The following is a 19,926-nucleotide window of genomic DNA, read 5'->3' as shown; positions in this document are numbered from 1 at the left end:
ACAGTAGGCAGCAAATCAGGGCTGGGTATTTTTTGAAGCACTTGAAAAAACCCTACTCCTCCCACAAAAGACTCACGTAATCACTCTTGAGAACAATGAGCAAGGGTAAACCTTCTCAGTCAGGCCATCCTGTCAATGCCCTTAACTGCTCAGAGGATCCAAGAAGCTACAGAGATGTAAGTACAGAAAAGAACTAACTTTTTACTTTTTTCCTTTGTCACTGAGCAACAGCAAACCATTCCAGAAATATTTCCTTTTTTGCATTATACTGGATATTTTCATGTGGTAGTAAGGATAAATGAGCTTTGTATGGGAAAGGCCCATGGAAGAAATTCTCTGATATTTTATATTCCCATATTAATATGCTGCTAGTTAGTTTCCACTTAAAGGATATGTTGATCTACAGCATCAACAAGCTATTCCAACTCCTTTCTCATAGTACAGCCTTCTGACAATCACAGGGAAAACATTTCACACTGCCTTAACTTAGGCAAATTTTTAGCAACACTAATTTAAATTATACCAGTGCAGAAGTAACTACTGTAGAAATAGTAAAGGAGGCACTGAAGCTCTAAAGTCACTGAACCTCACAGAATAATAGTAAGAGAAAGCCTTAAAACAAATCCATACCGGGTTGTGAATGCATAGCTTGCTTTTATCACATGCATTTCTTGTCTATGAAAACAGCCTTTATTATCAGCTTGAAAACTTCTCACTCTTCTCATGTCTGAATATTGCAACAGAGCATTTTAGGAGCTCAAAGTTTTATGAGCTAATTCCTCTTTTAACTTCTAGTGCACATTTCTTTCAAGGTTTTTAGAAGGCATTCTTCTTCTGAATTGCAATGACCAAATATATTTCTCCTTATTACTGCTCTTTAGATATGTTACAAGTGGTATGATTTTTGTGCACCTTCCCAATTTAAAAGGATACATTTTTCCTATTATACTGGCAAAACAAGACAGACTGTTCAACAGACAGAAACTAAACTAAACTATCTTTTATCTTAAAAAGTAAGAGAGAGTACATGCCTTTGAGCATGAAACACAAGAGATATGTCTAACATTTTCATGGCTGCTCCTGAAGACACAAGGCAATTGAAAATTTACCTGGCAATTAGTTTTTAAGAGTCCAAATACTGGGTTTTTTTCTGGTCAAAAGACTCAGGAGCATGTACAGAGAATAATAAACTTAATACAGAAGCTATAATCTGAAGCTGTAAATCTTAAAATTAAATATTATACCTGTATGGGTTTCATGTAACTCAGAAAAAAACCCCAAACTCAAATAGGTGTGCATGTTTTCTAGTACTAAAGTACAAAATCTTCATTTCAATACTTTTTTCTTCTGCTAGAAAGAATGTAATTTTCAGTGGCTCACACTTTTATTCTGCTTATTTGCTCCAGTTTTAGGCTCTCTCCTTTTTACATTTGGTATACCTAACAAGTGTAAACTGAAGGGAAGTTAATCATCTTAGCATCAGTACAGCTCTCCAAATCAGTATGTATTTTAGGCAGAGATGATTTATGTTAGATAGGTCTCACACTTTTTGTAGAACACATCATCCTTGTAAAGAGATCCAACAGATAAGACCAGGGTGCACCCTTCAAATGAATTCCACTTTTTCTTTAATTAGTTATGCACTTCAACTCAACTGCTTTTATTTCCATCTCACTTACTGTAGTTTATATTATTTTTTAGCACCAAATATAACTGTCATACAAAATCTATAGTAATAGACTACATAAAGATCCCACATGTGCACTTGCATATTCTGCTGAGCAGCTAAAGAATATTCTCATTCTTTATAGCCATTGTTAAAACAATTTAAGACACTGTTAAGACAATATGTGGGATTCTCTGACATGTGTGTTACAAATTTGAGTTTACTATGCCAACAAATTTGGATCTCTATCAAAGAGGGATAAAAGCACTAGCCTGGAAACCCTGTCATCAAAATTAGCTGTGGGTTGTGACCTGAGGACTCAATCTTCAGGTCATTAGGCTGACTCACCGGCCTTTAGAACACAAAACTCAACAGCTTTTGAACAGAAATTAACAAACAGCACTAGAAGCATGTGAGTGTTAAAGTGTTAGAAAGAAAGAGGAAGCTTTAGGACATCTGTCTCTCGCCTCAGCTTTCATTAAACTACATGCAGTCCCCAGCTGCCAGTCCACCCATACCATATTATGCACCTTAGGTATATGTTCCTTCTATTTTAACAAGGTGTTCTGCTATGCAGTGTAGCACACACACTTCTTAATACACATGGCTTAGCTGAATCAAGCCCTTTTCTCAAACAGAGAACATCTACAATAGAAATCACCTGTACGGTAAAACAGAAATACAAACAGGAAATATGACTGCTCAACAGAAAGAAAATAGTTTTGAGATTAAGGAAAAAATCAAACCTACAAAAACACAGCACTGCATATTTCCCATCTTCTACTGTTTTAAAACAATGTAAGACATACACAGATTATATCTATAGAGGACTGTAAGATCAGAGAATCTTGCACGGAAGTCTCTTTCCTGACCATTCCTTTAAAATAATTTATACTCTTCATGCAGAGAAAAACAACATTAACCCTCAATATGATTTGTTAAGGAAATACTGTCCATCTCATAGTGATTAAACCATACTATGTATCGAGAGCCCGTAGAGATCTTTCTAATGAACTGCTGTGCCTTTCCAAGAATATAATTAGTAATCTTAAATTAGCAACTGGACCTGGGACATATGGACCAGGGATTCATCTTCAAAGAATGAAAATTATGAAGAGACACAGAGAAATCACACATTAGATTACCATAGAGTAAAAGGCTTCTACATGTCCCCTGTTCTGCCGAAAAGACAGATGGTGCTCCTCAGCAGAAGCAGGAGATGAGAACAAGAATAAATTTCATTTAGCATACAGAGAGAGCTTTGTACTGCTGCTTGCACACAGTCCCAACCCATGTAATCTAAGGTGCAACACTGCAACTGCTGGCTCACAGCTTAAATCTATTCTTCTTAACAGTTAAATGTATGTAATATTATGATACTACACACAAAGTTCATCACACACAAACATGTCTGTGAAGCAAATGTTTAGATTCCACAGTACTTCCAGACTGGGGTCACCATCCTGTTCATCAAACACCTTCTGCTGTGGGGATTAAACACAAAACAAATGTATAAACATAAAACAAATGACTGATGCCAGTCAAATGTTTTCACACAACATGAATCTCCCACACAAGCTATTTTTCCTTCTTTGATGAGATTACAATATCAGTTTAGAAAGACACCTGCACAGATTTCAGACATGCTAGATTTTGTAAGCAACTTGCCATTGTGCTGTGAACTTTCTCCCCAGATGGATGTTATGGCTGTGAAACATCAAGAACCACAGAGAACAGACTAGCAGCTGCCTATCTAACAAACTTCTTAAGTAATTGACTAAAGAAATTTGCTGGTCAAAAATGCAAACATGCATGCAAAAATGTCCTAAGACTTGAAAATGGCAAGGGAAAGAACATTATAGAGCAACCTGCCCTGGTTGCAAGCCTGGGCATAGTATTTAACAGTAAAATTAATTTTAAACTCTCCCAGACAAGGTCCTTCCAGGTCAAAGCAGAGAGCAATGCCCTTACACTGGAGATATCCTATGACAGAGTGAATCAGAGAAATACTCCTGGAGCACAGTGACCTAACTTCACAAAATGCCAGTGCACTGCTACACAACTCTATCTTGCATGCATAATGCACTGAGCAGAAAAGGCAGGGATGGACCGGTGAGTTTGCCTCCAGGCACAGTAATACCAAGAGGCATCTGGAACCCCAAGTCCTGTGTGGGACACAGCTGCAGTGAGAACAGACATCACAGGATCATTCCATCTTGTAGTGAAATATTTGAGAAGCTTACCTTGAATTGCCTAAACAATGAGATTTTGTAAAGAGACTCAATGAAAACAGCAGTTCCAAATTAATTTTAGAGACATATAAGACAGAGACACACATTTTTTAACAGAGAGGTACTGACCAAAGACTAGAGTACAAAAGGATAATTTGCTTTCTCTTCAGTTCTCCAAGATAAACAGCATCATAGAAAGTATGCTTAAAAGAAAAGTTACCAGAATCCATACACAATGACTAAAATAATATAATCTAAACTACACAGAAGATTACATTAACTGCGTAAGTGGTCTGTGTCACTGAGTGTTTATAGACTCAGAAAATGTGAACACCTAAACAGCCTTCTTTACAATACAGATATACAAACAGGAATTCTCAATACTTTATACCTTAACATTTTGGCATGTAACTCTAAGCCAAAAACCAAACTGGTAAGGGATATTAATATTATCTTTCTTCCAAGTATATACTTCAAAGTAGTATAATTAATAAACGTAGAAAGCCACTGGAAGGGTCTTTAATCCAACAGTCTAGAAGAGCAAAAGTTTTAGTAGTGATTCTAGAGTTTTAGAGTGATTCTAAATTCATTGGTGCATCTGGATTTGGGACAGTACATGGCCAGGTTCATATGAGTTATTCAGGCACACAGCTCATTAAAACAGAGTCACGTCCAGCTAATCTGAGGTTTGCAGCAGTAAGGATGTAACATTCTCCATTTATTCTCCAATAATACAAAACTCACAAAAAGTATTCAAAATGTTCTTTTTTTAGATACATTCTGTAGAGGATGTCATATGATGTATGTGTAAGTGGATCACTCAGGATTGCTGCCAAGAAATAAACAGCAACCTGACACAAGGAGTAGGTTTTTTAAAAAAAGATCTTATCTTACTTAATAGTCCAGACACCTTTCAGGAAGAAAAGAAAATGCTAAATACCTGCTGAGATGAATGGAGTTCATCCAACAACAATTAGAGTTCAGAAGTACAAAGAAGTTATCACAGCTTGGGTGATGCACATTATGATGGATGGTATCAACTTTATCATCTGTTTGGGCCACAAAACAGATAAAATCTCTCCTTTTTTTTTTTTTTTATGAATATATTCAGGTACTGTAGCACCTAAACACCTTGATGGCTCTCAAAAATGCCCATACCTACCTACAGGTAGACAAAACACTAACAGTAATCTACAGCATTGTAAAATGTGTTCCCTACATTACCAGTCAAAATATTTTGGGGATAACAGAGGATGAAAAAGAATACTTTTTGCCCCTAGGGCTGACTCCCACAGCAGGCAGAAGAGCCTGCTAAGGAGCACAGCTTGGCTGACTGCACACTGCCCTGGAATATCCATGAGCTGTGCTTCTCCAGCTTTCTCCTCGTCCATTTGTGGCCAGTTTGTCCTGCCATGGAACTGCTCCCAACATATATCCATGCAAGCACCATGCATAGACAAACACTTGTCTCAGCTAGGACTCCTTCTCAATACAGCCACACTAATATGTGAGGATGAACAGCCTATTTTGAACAACAAGTTCTGGATTAATTTATTACATTAAAGATCCAACTTCATAGCACAAAATTAGGTAACATGCAATTTATGAAATTCTACTCTTTATGTAAAAAATTACACATTTTACTGACTATTCAGTTTTCTTCCTAAACTAAGGTTCAATATATTTGTATAATAGTTATTCTACATTTTACTAGAAAGACATATGAATGGATGTGACAATTACGTGCACTCTTTTTGAACCTAAACTATTACAACTTTAAAGCAAACAAAACCCCATGCACTTAATATGCTGTAGCTAGTTACTGCAATTGAACTGTTCATCACAAATCTTAGATTATCCTTTCCTAAATATGTTGACAAAATTATTTTAACTAAACTTCAAGAAAGAGATTAATAGAAGATAGACGTGATGCTGGGAATGTGAACAAGAATTAGAAGCATTTAAATATGAGAAACAAAACAAAATACCTCACTGACTCATATACAGGTACCTACATAAACCCACACCATTTTATGCAAAGCCTGTTACACTTAGGTAAAACAAAATCCATCCTAAAAACTTCTACGAGGGAAAAGATGGGAGGAAATCATACCAGAACTATGCTCAGGGTAATAAACACTGCATTAATCAATCATTAAACACACTAACACCAAGACAGCGTGAACAATGCAGAATTAACTAATATAAAATTACTGACATTCTTAAACCTGCACTACAGTTGGAACTGTTATTTACCAGATTGGTTCCTTCATTCAAGGCACAGAACTCCCAATTCAGATTTGACATACAACCCTGAATGCAGTATCCCCATGTCTTGAAAGACAGCATTTACTTTACAAATACCTAAAAATCAGAACATTGTGCATCAGTCAGCCAGAAATTACTCACCTGTCTTCCCTCTTGCCTACGGAATGCAGCAAACACACACTTAATGTACTACCTGGAAGTCAAATCTCTTTCTTAAACATGTAATGTAACTAATTTACATATTTTAATACACATCATCCACTATCTGCAGGTTTACTGTTTACAGAGAACCATTAATTGTGAACATCCGGAAACAAGCAGGGCAATCTCCTCAAATCTTGAAAGAAAACACTAACCTTTAAATGCTTTTACAAGTTAATACAAAGATAATGAATGCTTTCTAAAATGTGTGATTTAAATCCCTTAAAATTGAAAGGTATTTCAGAGTTTTTGCAGAAACTCTTTTGCAGAAAGGCTACAGTTGCTTGTAAATATTGTGTGTTGAATGACAGATCCTCAGAAATAACAGAGATATGTTTATAAAAGGTAAAAGACAGACTCAAAATTCTAATTACAACAGCTTTTATCTTCAGGTAGTATTCTTTGTTAAAACAGAAGCAATCTTGTTTTGATTGCTGTTTAAATTCATAAATGGGGTCTCTAAGAGGCACCCATTTGTAGAACAGCTGCCCGAGGAATAGCATGAGATGCCCCATCCTTTCTGAGCTTCATGCTTACACTACACAACTGTCAGGTAACAGCAGACCTAGGAAATGTTTGCACCTTGAGCAGTATCAACAGAATGGGGTTCTTCCCATTTCTGAAATTCTGCTGGATCATTTTAAAATATTTCTTAGGCCCCCCAAATCACTGCCACTTTGCAACTCTTCTATGCTACTTATGACTGTACAGATGAAACAATTTCTAAAATCTACTAAACTGACAAAGTGTAAAATAGTTCACCTGCACTACCTCTCTTTAGCAGGGTCACTGGAGTGATTAAAGTAGTAGCCTTAAGAATTTATGTATGCAACAATATTTGAATTAGATCCCAAAAGCCAATTCTTAAAACTAGAATTAAACAAATTATTGTGGTTGGAGTCTATCATCTAAAAGGTCTTTTCCAGCCTAAATTAATCTGTGATTCTATTATAATGTCAATATGGTAAGAGTGCTGAGAAAAAAAATGTTTCTCTAAACAAGTTAAAGCATCACAGTGTGAATTGTTAGGAACAAAAATTTCCTTAAAATTAACTAAAATACATTTAAAACACTTTGTCTGCTTGTCTGATCCTTTGGGACTTAATTTGATGCTTTATCACATAGTTTCTTCAGACTCTTTTTTCCCCTCAAGGTGCTTTAAACAGTCCCCCAACTCCTGAGCATCTATAGACTTTACTTCCAAATATATTACATCCCTGGTTTACTACACTGTCCCCTGTCTGATTTTCTTTATTAGAGAGGCAACTTCTCTGCCTTTTGGCAGAGAAGCCAAAAGGAGGCATCTGTCTGTTTTCAGATAGAGTCTTGAAAAGTATTTCACAGCAATGAAGTTTCATTTCATTTTTTCTAGTCTTATTTTGCAACAGAGGCTGTCCATTGTTATGTAGAAGCAGTTTATCTACATTTCTTACAAAATGTTCCCTTTCGTTGTTTTTTTTCTCTCATGTTAGGTCTACTGAGCTTCCTGCAACAACAGTGATGGCAGAAATGGACCTTTTCACAACCTCTGAGACCAACATTTCCACCTGTGACTTATACGAGCACAAAGACACAGCACGGATATTATTGTCTGTCTTCTACGGCTCCATCTTGATCCTTGGGGTGCTTGGAAACACCATTGCCCTCACCGTCATCTTTAAAAACAGAAAGAAGATCAACTCCACTACCCTGTATTCAACAAACCTCGTCTTCTCCGACCTGCTCTTCTGCATTGCCTTGCCAACCAGGATCGCCTACTACGGCATGGGCTTCCACTGGCCCTTTGGAGAGGCGCTGTGCCGAATCACGGCGCTCCTGTTCTACGTCAACACCTATGCAGGTGTCAACTTCATGACGTGCCTGAGCATCGACCGCTTCTTCGCTGTCGTCCACCCCTTCCGATACAAGATCAGAAGGATTAAATATGCCAAGTGCATCTGTGTCTTTGTCTGGTTTCTTGTATTCAGTCAAACTTTCCCTTTACTTATACAATCCATGTCACAGAGAGAAAATGAAAGGACTACATGTATGGAATATCCAAACTTTGAGAAAATAGAACATCTACCATTTATACTTCTTGCTGCCTGTTTAATAGGGTACCTTATTCCTCTGGGGATTATTCTATTTTGCTACACTCAAATCAGCTGCAAACTTTTTCAAACAGCCAAGGAAAATCCACTGACTGAAAAATCAGGGATAAACAAAAAAGCCATCAATACAATCATATTTGTAATTATAGTGTTTATAATCTGCTTTACTCCTTATCATGTTGCAATCATACAACACATGATTAAGAAACTTCAGCGAGAACCCTTGTGCAGTGAAACAAAAATTTTCCAGAAGTCACTCCACTATACTGTATTTCTAATGAATTTTAACTGCTGCCTTGATCCTTTCATCTACTTCTTTGCATGCAAAGGATACAAGAGAACTGTACTGAAAATACTGCGACGACAAGTGAGCGTATCAATTTCAAGTGCTGCCAGGTCACATCATGAAGAAAGCTCCCGTGACGCAGGAGAAACGCAAATGACGGTACTTGCTAAATCCCCCAATGGAAAGCTACCTGAAAAATAAACTCTGTAGTACACCACAGTGAACCAAGACTATAAAGCCAGGGTCCACAGCAAAAACTCTTAGTCCTCCCCTACAGCAGCTTAAGTAAACTTCTGTTTCTCACGATGTCAGAGAATCAAGGAGTAATGGACTGAAAAATATTTGTCACAGGACAGCAGGAAAACTCAGCATTATAATCTTCTTGCTGTATTCTTTTGACTGATCTCTTATTTTTTCCAGGAAATATGCACCATTGAGGATGTTCAGATTCCATGCTGCACATACATATGCCTGGATGTTACTAACTCAAGCAGAGCCAAATCACAGTTAGGATTGAGCACAAACATAGTTTACAATTCAACCAACTACAACCAGAACATCTGAAAATTTCAAGACCTCTAGCTGAGCTCCAATTACAGCAATGGTTTTGTTGGACCAGTCACACAGACATAGGAAATAAAATTTTGAGATAAAATGGTCAACTTCTTTGCTCATTTGACTATGACAAGTTTATAGCTCTTTGAAGGTGAAACTACATTTTACAATATTTGGAGCACAAATGCCTTATTGGACAATTCACGTAGAAAACATTGTCAAATGTAACACATGAAAAGCTAATGAACTGTTTGGTTCTTCCCAACACTGAATATCTCCTGTATGTAAAATCACTCATCTTCACAAGGTGTATTATCTCTTTACTCCTTTTCCTAAAGGAAAACTTTCCTTTTTAGTGTGTATTGTAAAAAGTCTCTCTCTACTCTGTTGTATATAGATTATTTATAAACATTAATTGAAGCAAGAGACTGTAATATGAAAACTGCACCATTTCAGTTAGAAGAACAGTGATACAGTGTTCTTCAGAACTTCTGCTGAAGTCAGGCATGGACATAAGACAAATGCTTTAGAAACCTGAATAAATGTTCATAGTTGAGATCATTCAAAAAGTAAATTAATCGATTAATTCTGATGGTGTGAGATGGCTACCTCTCTTTAAGCACTGTTTACCTGAAAGATCAATAAATGAGAACAGCAGAATTGGCTGGGAAAGAACAAGTTTTCCCATCATGCTTTCAAACAGCATATCTGGGATCCCCTTAGGCATGCTGAAATTGCCTCAGGAAATAGACCAAATGACTTAAACACATCCTGCTGGAATCAGCTCAATACCAGCTGAGAATCCAGGATGTAAGCCCTGGGTTCCTGCTGATGTGCCCTTCCGTCACGTTTCATCTTCCTTCCCTACTTTATTCCTGGCCCTCTAACTTTTTCTTTAGTGTTCTATCTTATTACTATGCCTTCACTGGCCAACACAACTTGGTAACTCAACCAGGAGGTTGTGATGGAAAATTAAAGAGTGCCTGATAATCATCAGTAAAGGCTATACCACATGTTAGAACAAATTTTATTTATTTCAGCTCTATCTTTCTGACATTGAGGTCGTATTGGAAGTCAAACAAACATATTACATTTGTCATCTTTGCAATTCCTTCCTTCCTCACATGCTGACCCCTGCCTACCTTCAAACACGGAAGGGCTGTACCTGATGAGCAGTATAGAAACATTAAATTAACCATTAATATTTTATGGCAAAGAAACCACAAACCCCGTATATTTCATACCACTTAGACTGCCAAAATTGAGTTTCTAATTCTAAACTACTAATTCTCTCTTTCCTAAATATAAAAGACACTATGCAGCTTCAGAAAAGCAGTGTAAGAAGAATAACTTTTATCAGAAGTTCTACTTAATTCTGTATATTCTAGTGGTTCTGTTCTTGTCAGCTTTTTAAATAAACTATTTTAAAACATTATTTAAGAATGTGTTCCTACTGAATTAAGCAAATGGTAACTAGATAAAATCATAGACCACTCATGAATACCTAGAAGTGGTAGAAATAAAATATATGTATTGTTAACATCTCACTAGTACAAGCTTACTTTATTCTACTAATGTCTAGGCTTTTTGAATTTTTAGCATGCATTTCATCTAACTATGATTATAAAATCTTAATGACAAGAAGCCTTTTTTATATTTGTCTGTAAAATGTAACTTAAGTATGTATTAAAACACCACATACAGCAGGTAACTACACTTTTCTAGGTAGTGTCTAGATGTCTACTGAACATCTTTCTCTACCCCATTTTCTCATATTAGCAATTTTGTTATTTTCAATATTGGATTTTGTTTCTAAATAACACCAGCATTCCCAAACAGCTAACACTACATCAAAATACTGCTCCAGCATGAGTCCAGTTAGATATAAGTCTGAGAAAAGCTACTTTTTTTCTCATTATTTAAATGTTTCTCAAATGAAGAAGAAACCAATAAAATAAAAACTTTTAAAAGCTAAGATAAGCTCAGTTTCCTGACAAAAGTCCTGCGAGCACTGACATACAGATGGACAATGACAATTGACATCTCTGGCAGCTGATGCCACTGTTCGTCCTCACTCCTCGTCAGGATGCACTCACAGCTCAAGCACACTTGTGTCAATGAGGAGACTTTTCTGTCATCTGCCAAAAGCAGCAGTGAGTTCACTTGGCTTGGGACACTGCACTGAGGCAAACCATTTAGAAAGCATCTGTCCTGCTCCTTGTACCAGCTGTGGCATGGGGCTGGCAGCCATCCTCAGAGAGATGGTAACAATTTGCTGCATGGGAGCAAAGGAGAACAGTGAGAGTAAAAAGTTACAGATGTTCTCAACTGGTTTCCTCCATGATGCCCTTATCTAACTTGTGGCTTGAAGTAGTGTGAGCTTTGCAAGAAAAAAGAAGCTGTTTCTTTAGGGGAAGCTTTTCACACATCGTAAGCATTGTTCCTTTCTGTGTGAAAGGCTGGTAAATGGTCACATAGACCTGGGGCTCTTTCATGCTTTTCACATACAAATAAAGTAACTGACAAGTAGCAATAGGTTTAAATGGCATGCTCCTTGTGAGGATCTGACAGGAGCATTTCAGAAAAACTGGGTCTCTATTTGGAGGGTGAAGTCTAGTCAGGATCCTGAAACACATGTTCTTGAAAAAAAACAACAAAATCTCTTTTATCTCTAAACTTTGGAGTGTCAGTTGCTAAGAGGACTCCAACTCTGTGGAGTTCCAGTTCTAGTACTAATACTGCATGTTCACTGCTGACATCTCTCTCAAAACCTATCTGGTAGGGAATGAGACAGCATATAGGAAACAAAAATTATGATGGTGGCCAACTGGTACCTTTTAGCTGTCTCTAAATCCAGAAAAGAAAGCTAGATAGACATCTACTGTCAAACACATGATCAAGTAAAGGCGCACCATGTGAAAAATCCCAAAACACGCACGCTTCCAGCAGAAGAGCATCTAGTACCTTCATCTTTTCTTTCTGAGAACACTGAGAACACAAAACTAAACAGTAATAGTGCAAGTACCCTCAGCTGCCTTGGACTCTAAGGTATTGAAGACTAATTGAAACTGCGGAGATAAAGAAGGCAGTCTTCTGTGGCTTACAGTCCCAGCAGAAGAGGACAGGTATGTCCCAGAGGATTGCTGTGTGCCTGTGTGGTCTGTGGTTCTGAAAGCTATATAGATGAGGAAACTGTAAGCAGCATGGTCATCTAGCAAAAGACAGTGACAGCAACTGTCTGAAGTTGTAAACGTGCCACCACAAATAACACAATTCTTGAAAGTGGTGACTCCTCTTAAATCAGCAAACTCATTAGTGTAAAAAAAAAAAAAAAAAGGAAGGTTTTGAGCTTTTTTAAATAGATATTCCATTTAAGGAAATTTTGTTCTGAAATTTAAAAGCTTTTACATAAGTAAGGAATGAAAAGACTCCAATAAACCAATGAGATAGCCTGCAACATAGGAAAAATAAATAGCATGCAGCTGAAGAGAAAGAGAAGAAAAGCTTTGCCTAATATGACCACTTCTGGAGGAACTGAAAAGCAGTGACCTACTCTGTTCTTTCTGTCACCACGTCTGTGGTACAGAGCAGGGGAACAACTGGAGATAAACTAAGGTTTGTATTCAGCAGTCTCCCACTGTGCTGGCTCAATACAGAGCCAGTGTGTCAACAGACACACGAATTACTCGAAAAACAACAAATTCATCTGAGTGCAATATTTCCTAATACACTCTTGGCTAATCTGCAGCCTGCAGACTAAGACTGTGGTACAAAATAAATACAAAAAACTCTGCCAAGCTGCAACCCTTCTCTGAAGAAAAATGGGAATTACTGTTTGTGTAGTAAATGCTAAGATATATTTCCTCAATTTTTTTTCCCCTTAGAATACTCCCTTGGCTTCCTGCAATGTCTAACTTTGGACTTCCTGAGGCAGATGTCTCATCTTTGCACATGACAGCCCTCAATCAATGTTTTCTTCCATCAGCCTGTCTGGTCCCTTTTTGAACTCAAATAAAATATCTGCAACTGCAGCGTTCTGCAGCAAGAAGCTGCACAGAATAACTACCCATGGTGTCTGGAGCCATTTTTGTTCACTTGTGACACCTGCTAGTTTCATCTGAAGTCCCTTGCTTCTTGTACCAGAAACGAATGAACACAGTGACTCCCTATTTACCCTGTCCACAGTACTTGTGACTTTACAAACCTCCACCAAATCCCCTTCCTTCAAGTTATCTTGTCTCTTCTCCTGTAAACAGTCAGATAAAAGCTGTTCACCACTTCATTCAAGCTCTAAAAGAAGGAAAGAAGGCAAGTATAAATAAAGAATGGGAATCCAGTTGTGTTTGTGCTGTGTGGCAGAAGAGAACAGGGTATCTCTATACACATGAAATCAACAGCATACTGATCTACTTTTCTTACCATATTTGCATAAAGGTTCTCTAAACTAGGATCTTGCCACATGACTGACAAATTTGGATAACCTTGCTCCAGGGCACTAAATAAGGAAGAACTGGACTTCAATGGATTGGAAAAATGCACTCACATGAGCCGGCCAAATGCAGAACCAAGCTAGAATAACTCCACACAACAGTGGAGGCTGGGCATGACCTGGCTAGAAAGCAAACTGGCAAAAAATTCTGGGCTCCTGGTAGACAGGTTAAAGAAGAGCTAATAGTGTGACCTCATAAACAAACATGGCTGTGTTTAAAACTAATTCTTTCCCTTCCGTTTGGTACTTGTGAGATCATGCCTGGAATTCTGTACTAAGTCTTGGGTTTCCCAGTAGATGAAAGATATTTGGCATATTGGAACAAGCCCAGCAGACTGGCACCAAAATTGTGGAAGGAGCTTGCAGCACATGTTACTGGAGAAGACGCAGAGGGAACTGAGATGGTTCACACTGAGAGATGTTACTGCTATCTGCAACTGCCTAATGGGGAGGCGCCACAGACATGTTTTATGAAAATCCTTTCCTTAGGATTTTTTCTCCTGAGAAGCTGAGAGTCCTCAGAAACAAAATGTAAACAATGGTTATCTGCTGCTGTGGAATGCAACAGGTGGATCTGTGATTGGTCCATGTTGGTTGTTTCTAATTAATGGCCAATCACAGCCCAGCTGGCTCAGACTCTCTAAGAGTCAGAAGCTTTTGTTATCCTTCCATTCTTCTTCATATACTTGCAAGCCTTCTGATGAAATCCTTTCTTCTATTCTTTTAGTATAGTTTTGATTATATATATATATATATATATATATATATATATATATCATAAAATAATAAATTAGCTTTCTGAAACATGGAGTCAACATTCCCGTCTCTTCCCTCTTCATGGGACCCCTGCAAACACCACCACAGGCAGGGATACAGAAAATTGGCAACACCCACTAACAGGCAAAAATTGCATCAAGGACCAATTAAACATTAAGAAACATTTTTTTCATCATGAGGTTAGTCAGACATTAGGAAAGGTTAAACAGAAACCCTTTGAAATATCTGTCCTTAGAGATACTCCAAACCTGATTTGACACAGCCATGCTGAAATTTGTACTTCCAGGGCTGAGCAACATAATCCCCAGTGGCTCCTTTCAACTTGCCTCTGTTATGACCAGCAAATTAGTCCAAGTTATACAGGAAAGCAACATGAAACTCAACTGCCTTGCAGTAAAACTAGCAAATTACATAACTTTAAAATCTTCTGGTCTTGTCCTCTACTTATGCCCTTATCAAAATGCTGTCATTAGCATCCTCCTAAAATAAAAGAAAGGTCAAGACATGGCACAGATTTATTTTCACAAAACTGCATTCATTTTTCCTCACTGTAAAAGTATGAATTTCTCCTCTTCCTCTTTTGTTTTCCTCAGTTGTGACAGATGTTGTGCAAAGGGCTAAACTAAAAAAAGAAAGTTTTGCACCTGTTGGAAGGCAGCAAAGTTGTGGTTATCCTATCCCCTCCAGAAAAGTATGCATTGTCTTATAAAATGCAAAAGGAGAGCTGTGTTCCTCCCTCTAATCAGCTAAGCTTAGCAGTTTCATCCTTCCTGTGTCATGTAACTTTCAAGGGAAGTTGTGGTTAGTTTAACTCCAAGGCAGCCTACTTTAAATATAGAGATGCTGAAGACTGATTATTCTCAACTCACATCCCAGGCCCTTGGCATCCCTATATCCAAGAGCACAGGGAGAGCTGCCCACAGCTGGCAAACCCAGAGGCCAAGTTCATGGCTGAGAGCAACCAGCTGAGGGCTGCTGCAGATGGAGAGCCCAGGGTCAGGGAAATGCCTCCTGTCTGAATTGGTTTTACTGCCTCCACAAAAGGTCTCTCTACATGTCCTCCACTGCATGAGGAAGCTGAACTTGGAAAAACTAATTCCTCTGGCTACAGCCCTGCCTTCCTAATAGTGTGGCTGCTGGTAGTGTGGGACCACTTAACTGTGCAGCTCAGCATCTCTATTCAAGCAGTCAAGCACAAGTGCCATCACAATCCCTTTGCAGTGCTTCTTGTGCTGCAGCTTGTAAATTCCTGTTGAAATTAAGTGATTACTGATTGGATTTGTAATTTTTAAATACCCACAAAAATAATTTTTGGAACAGACATCAATAAAGAGTTAGTACCATAACGTATTTTAACTACAGACGAAGTCTCATTTTCATATGGTCCAGACAAGGTCTTCACAACATGAAAAAAAAGGGAAAAAATTCTCAGAAATCTGATTCAAATGCTCTTTCAAGAAGTGCCACTTTCTAGTCCCAAACAAAAACAGGAAACAAGTGTGCCTCACTGGCCACAGACTCACAAGCAGAAAAAGGTTTTGCTACTCTCTTTTGACAGTGTTACTCAACTTTGTGAACATGTCAAAAAAGGTCCAGGCAACGAAAAACCATGACTTATACTCCATTTCATCTGATGATACAACACAACTGCTCACAGCAGGATTCCTCCATACACAGAATGCTGACAGCACCGACCTGGGAAAAATGTCAGGGTGTACAGGCAAGACACATCAACAACTGCAGAGCACCTCAGAACTATACAGAAAATTTTATTTTAGTTAAGTGACCTTTGCTTAGAACAGTAATACTTCTTCAATTGATGAGAAAACATAAAATCAGCTGTGTTTTGAACCAAAATGTTGGCAGTTGCAGAAATAACCTTATCAATAATGATTTACCCACTGTAGCAGACAGCAGTGGACAGCTATTTTGTGAAGAGGCAGTGACCCACATAACTACCAGTTGAGATACAGGCCTCTGGATCTCACATACTACATGATCACTACTTACTCAAGGCACATGTAATCAATATTATAATTAATCACTATATGCACAGTCAATATATAATTACCCAGTGTGTAGTCAATGCACATTTAAGTATATGTGTATAATGTAATGTCTTGTTCATATGAATTATTATCTGAAACAGTTTTGTGACTGCAGCTTTATTAATGATATAAGAGTGATTATATTGCTCAAAGGGATCTTGAAAGCCATGTCCTTACTCCCTGCTGGGTTCTGCCAGTGACTGATCAACCTGTACTGTGAGAAGACCCTGAAGGAATACAGGTGATGTCAGAGCTGGTGAACCTCACCACAGATGGGATCTGCACCATGTGCTGCCCCTGACCTGAGCTCCAGCCAGTGCTATAACATCTCATTGTTCCCAGCACTGGCAAAGATAAAGGATTTCATAACTTGCTATTGGCTTTTCTAGGCTATTAATGAACACTTATCTGCCTTGCAAGTGTTTGTGCCTTTCTTACAGGGATTTAGTCCTCTCCTTATGCAAAAGACCTCCTTGGTCTTTTATTTATCACCTTTCCAACTGCAGATACCAGGAGGATAACAGATGAGTTGTAATTATTTTCTCCAAGAAGTATTCTATCAAATCAAAAAGACCAAAGCCACTAAGTTAAAAAAAATTAATAAGTTAATTTTTGTTATGAGCAAAATGAAAAAAACAAACTGATGATAAGGCTTTGAGTGAATAAAAAGGAATAAAAACATAAGCAAATTACTAGTCATGGAAAACCAAACAGTGAGTGATCTTAAAATCTGTGAGACCCTCAAGCAGTGCTCTCTCTGAGAAAAACTGTAATCAAGCAGTGGTTGTAAGAAAACATGGAATTATAATATGAACTTGAAAAAAACCCCACATTTATGGTCTAGGGATGGTAAAAAACACACAAAAATAAAACCACCAATTAAGGCTACATGAACTTGGGAAAAAAATGGCTAAATTTTTTAGTGATTCCTCTCCTTCATATGTAAGAGCTCAGATGTTGGTGTAAAAAATTCACAAACACATAATAAGCTGAATAAACTTGTGTTTTATTTGTTCAAAACAAACTAGTGAAACAAAAAGCTCCCTAAATAAAAAAATTTAGATTTTACCAGTTGAGAACTCTTATCCGTGCTTCCCAAAAAACCCCATTTGCTGGTCTCTGGTAACAACACCAAGCAAATCAAATACTGTGGGCAACATCACAGTTGTTGGGCTTAAGTTTTATGCTTTTAATAATTTTCAATAAGCATAAGATTCATATAATTCAATAAGATTGCCAGCACAGTGGTTAAAAGTCTCTTCAAATTAATGCTTTCCACTCATAATATTTACCTCCCTCTTACAAAAACTGTTTGTATGGAGAAACAATTTCTGACTAAAATGTCAGGTTTTTCTTTTAAGCATATTATTACAGAAAAAAGGCTGCTTTTATTTTTTTCAAGTTTTGTTGAAATACAAAAGATAGCAATTTATCTTTTCCCTTCTTTTAATTTTTTTTTTTAGTAAGTTCACACTGTTGGGACATTGTACAACTCTCAGTAGCAGCCAACTCAACCCAAACTTCCTTACCATTTCTGTTTGTTCACACATAACAAGAAAAAATTGAAACTGCCTCACCAAAGCACATTTCTTTCTAATCTGCTGCCCTAGTTTTAACAGAGAAATACTAAATCACTCAGACATGCAGTATCTCATCATAATGTGCCTACTGTGGAGTTTCTTCATAACAACTACCGCTTCTAATAGCCCTTGTTTAAAATTATCCAGTGCAGAAATCCAATTACAGCTCATTTACCTTCAAAAAGAGTTTAGACTTAAAGCCGGCATTATTTAGCCAGGTTGGCAGAGACACATGTAATGTTTACCTCCATAAGCTGCTTACAGAGTGCTGACCACAGAGATTAATCCTGCTGCAGGGCAGACCAGTTTCCAATTGGAATAAGTAGTTCTCAGATCTCTAACCATGCTTGGTACTTTCCACCTAACAAAAGCAACTAAACAGCAAGTGTGAAAGTGATGAGTGCCTGCAATTACAAATGCCACTCAATACGCTGAATTTTAAAAGCACAGCTCATTTCAGGAAAGCCTTTCGAAGATGCTCTATCTTGTTTCCAGACATATTCAATCACTGGTAATTTTTTTTTTTACTTTTTGCCAAATTACCTCCCACTGCTTTCATTCTCTAAATACTGTTACTGAACATGAGTGTGCCTATCAGAGAGGTGCAATATCAGATTGACTTCACGTCCCAGCTGCAAGGCAGAGGTAAGTATCCTAATTAATGTGAAAATGGAGCATTGCCATATTTCAAGATCATCCTCAAAATCCTCAGCAAATCTTGACACCACTTAAAAAACACCTGATTATGCATTTGTTCTTACATGTGATATCTTGAATGGCATAACTTTGTACAGGGCAGAGCATCTGGGTGATAATGACTCCTCTTACAATTACTAAAATCAGAGTTTGTGATACACCACAGAGAACCCCAGGTCAGAGGTTATGATCTTCTGCCTCATCTACCCTCATCCTCTGTCAGGGGTTACCAACTCTGCAGCAATTCGTGCCTTAACATCAGGCACCTGAGGCTGGGCTGATGTAATCAACTGTAAATCTTGTGGTACAGAGCAATGGAAAAAGAAAGTCCTGTTCTATCTCCCAGCTACACGTTTCCATCACTTTCCTTGCTCTGGTGTTGGTATGAATCCACCCCAGAAGTGAGCAGGTTTAAAAATTTAAGCTGGTGGGAAATGATCCCAAATGACAAAACATACATATATATATATGTTTTATATTCAAACATTATCTCCTGATAACCACTGCCTGTAAGAAGTCAGATGACTTGTGCTGCAAGATGTAGATAGGAAAGCCAACTGGCAGCCTGTGAGAGCCAACTGGCAGCTCTGTAAGCAGCAGCCCACACTTCAACCAGCTCGGCCCTGCTACAAAACTGCACCTTCAGCAGGTGAAACCAAGCCATGAGTGCTCGTTCTTGCTGCCTCCTGTGCAAGGCACTGCCAGAGGATTGGAGAACATGGCTGGGAACCATGGTTATGGTTTGAATAAGTTCCATTCTTTCCATCAGTTGAATGCAAGTCAGAGCCCTCAGTCCAGGTGCCTCAGACTCCCTTACACTGACCAAGTGTCACTTTGTATTCGATATGGATATTTTTTGTCTACCATTGCTCTGTCTCTTCTGCCCCATATGCTAAGATCTTCCTATTTCCCTCAAGACTCTTAAGTATGTTTGGTCTCATTTTCTGATTCTGTCCCCTTACTTTTTCAGCTCTTTTCACAATCAGTCCTATATTAAGCAGAAATTACTTTAAATGAGTCCCTGCTATACATTTTTGGC

General features: G+C 37.9%; 2 protein-coding genes across 2 annotated transcripts in view; one reads left to right on the top strand and one right to left on the bottom strand.

Annotated features, from left to right (window-relative positions):
- The window catches only part of UBAC2 (UBA domain containing 2), a 95,811-nt gene that overhangs the window by 45,779 nt on the left and 30,106 nt on the right, over positions 1–19,926 (bottom strand). The gene's annotated exons all lie outside the window — the stretch shown is intronic.
- On the top strand, positions 86–11,161 carry LOC102073470 (G-protein coupled receptor 183). The gene is made up of 2 exons (XM_005487272.4): positions 86–176; positions 7,839–11,161. Exons 1-2 carry the CDS (start codon positions 136–138, stop codon positions 8,941–8,943), a joined length of 1,146 nt encoding a protein of 381 aa, XP_005487329.2. The 5' UTR covers positions 86–135; the 3' UTR covers positions 8,944–11,161.

Source organism: Zonotrichia albicollis, chromosome 2, assembly GCF_047830755.1.
Source record: "Zonotrichia albicollis isolate bZonAlb1 chromosome 2, bZonAlb1.hap1, whole genome shotgun sequence".
In the NCBI taxonomy this organism is placed as follows: domain Eukaryota; kingdom Metazoa; phylum Chordata; class Aves; order Passeriformes; family Passerellidae; genus Zonotrichia; species Zonotrichia albicollis.
Note: the sequence above shows the minus strand (reverse complement) of the source record. Positions and strands in the feature narration are given on the sequence as shown.

What these genes read in the sequence shown, in the direction of transcription:
- LOC102073470 (XM_005487272.4), top strand. Translation starts at nt 136, where the DNA reads ATGCCCTTAACTGCTCAGAGGATCCAAGAAGCTACAGAGAT. An exon ending in ATCCAAGAAGCTACAGAGAT is followed by an intron (nt 177 to 7,838) that starts GTAAGTACAGAA and finishes CTCTCATGTTAG; the next exon opens with GTCTACTGAGCTTCCTGCAA.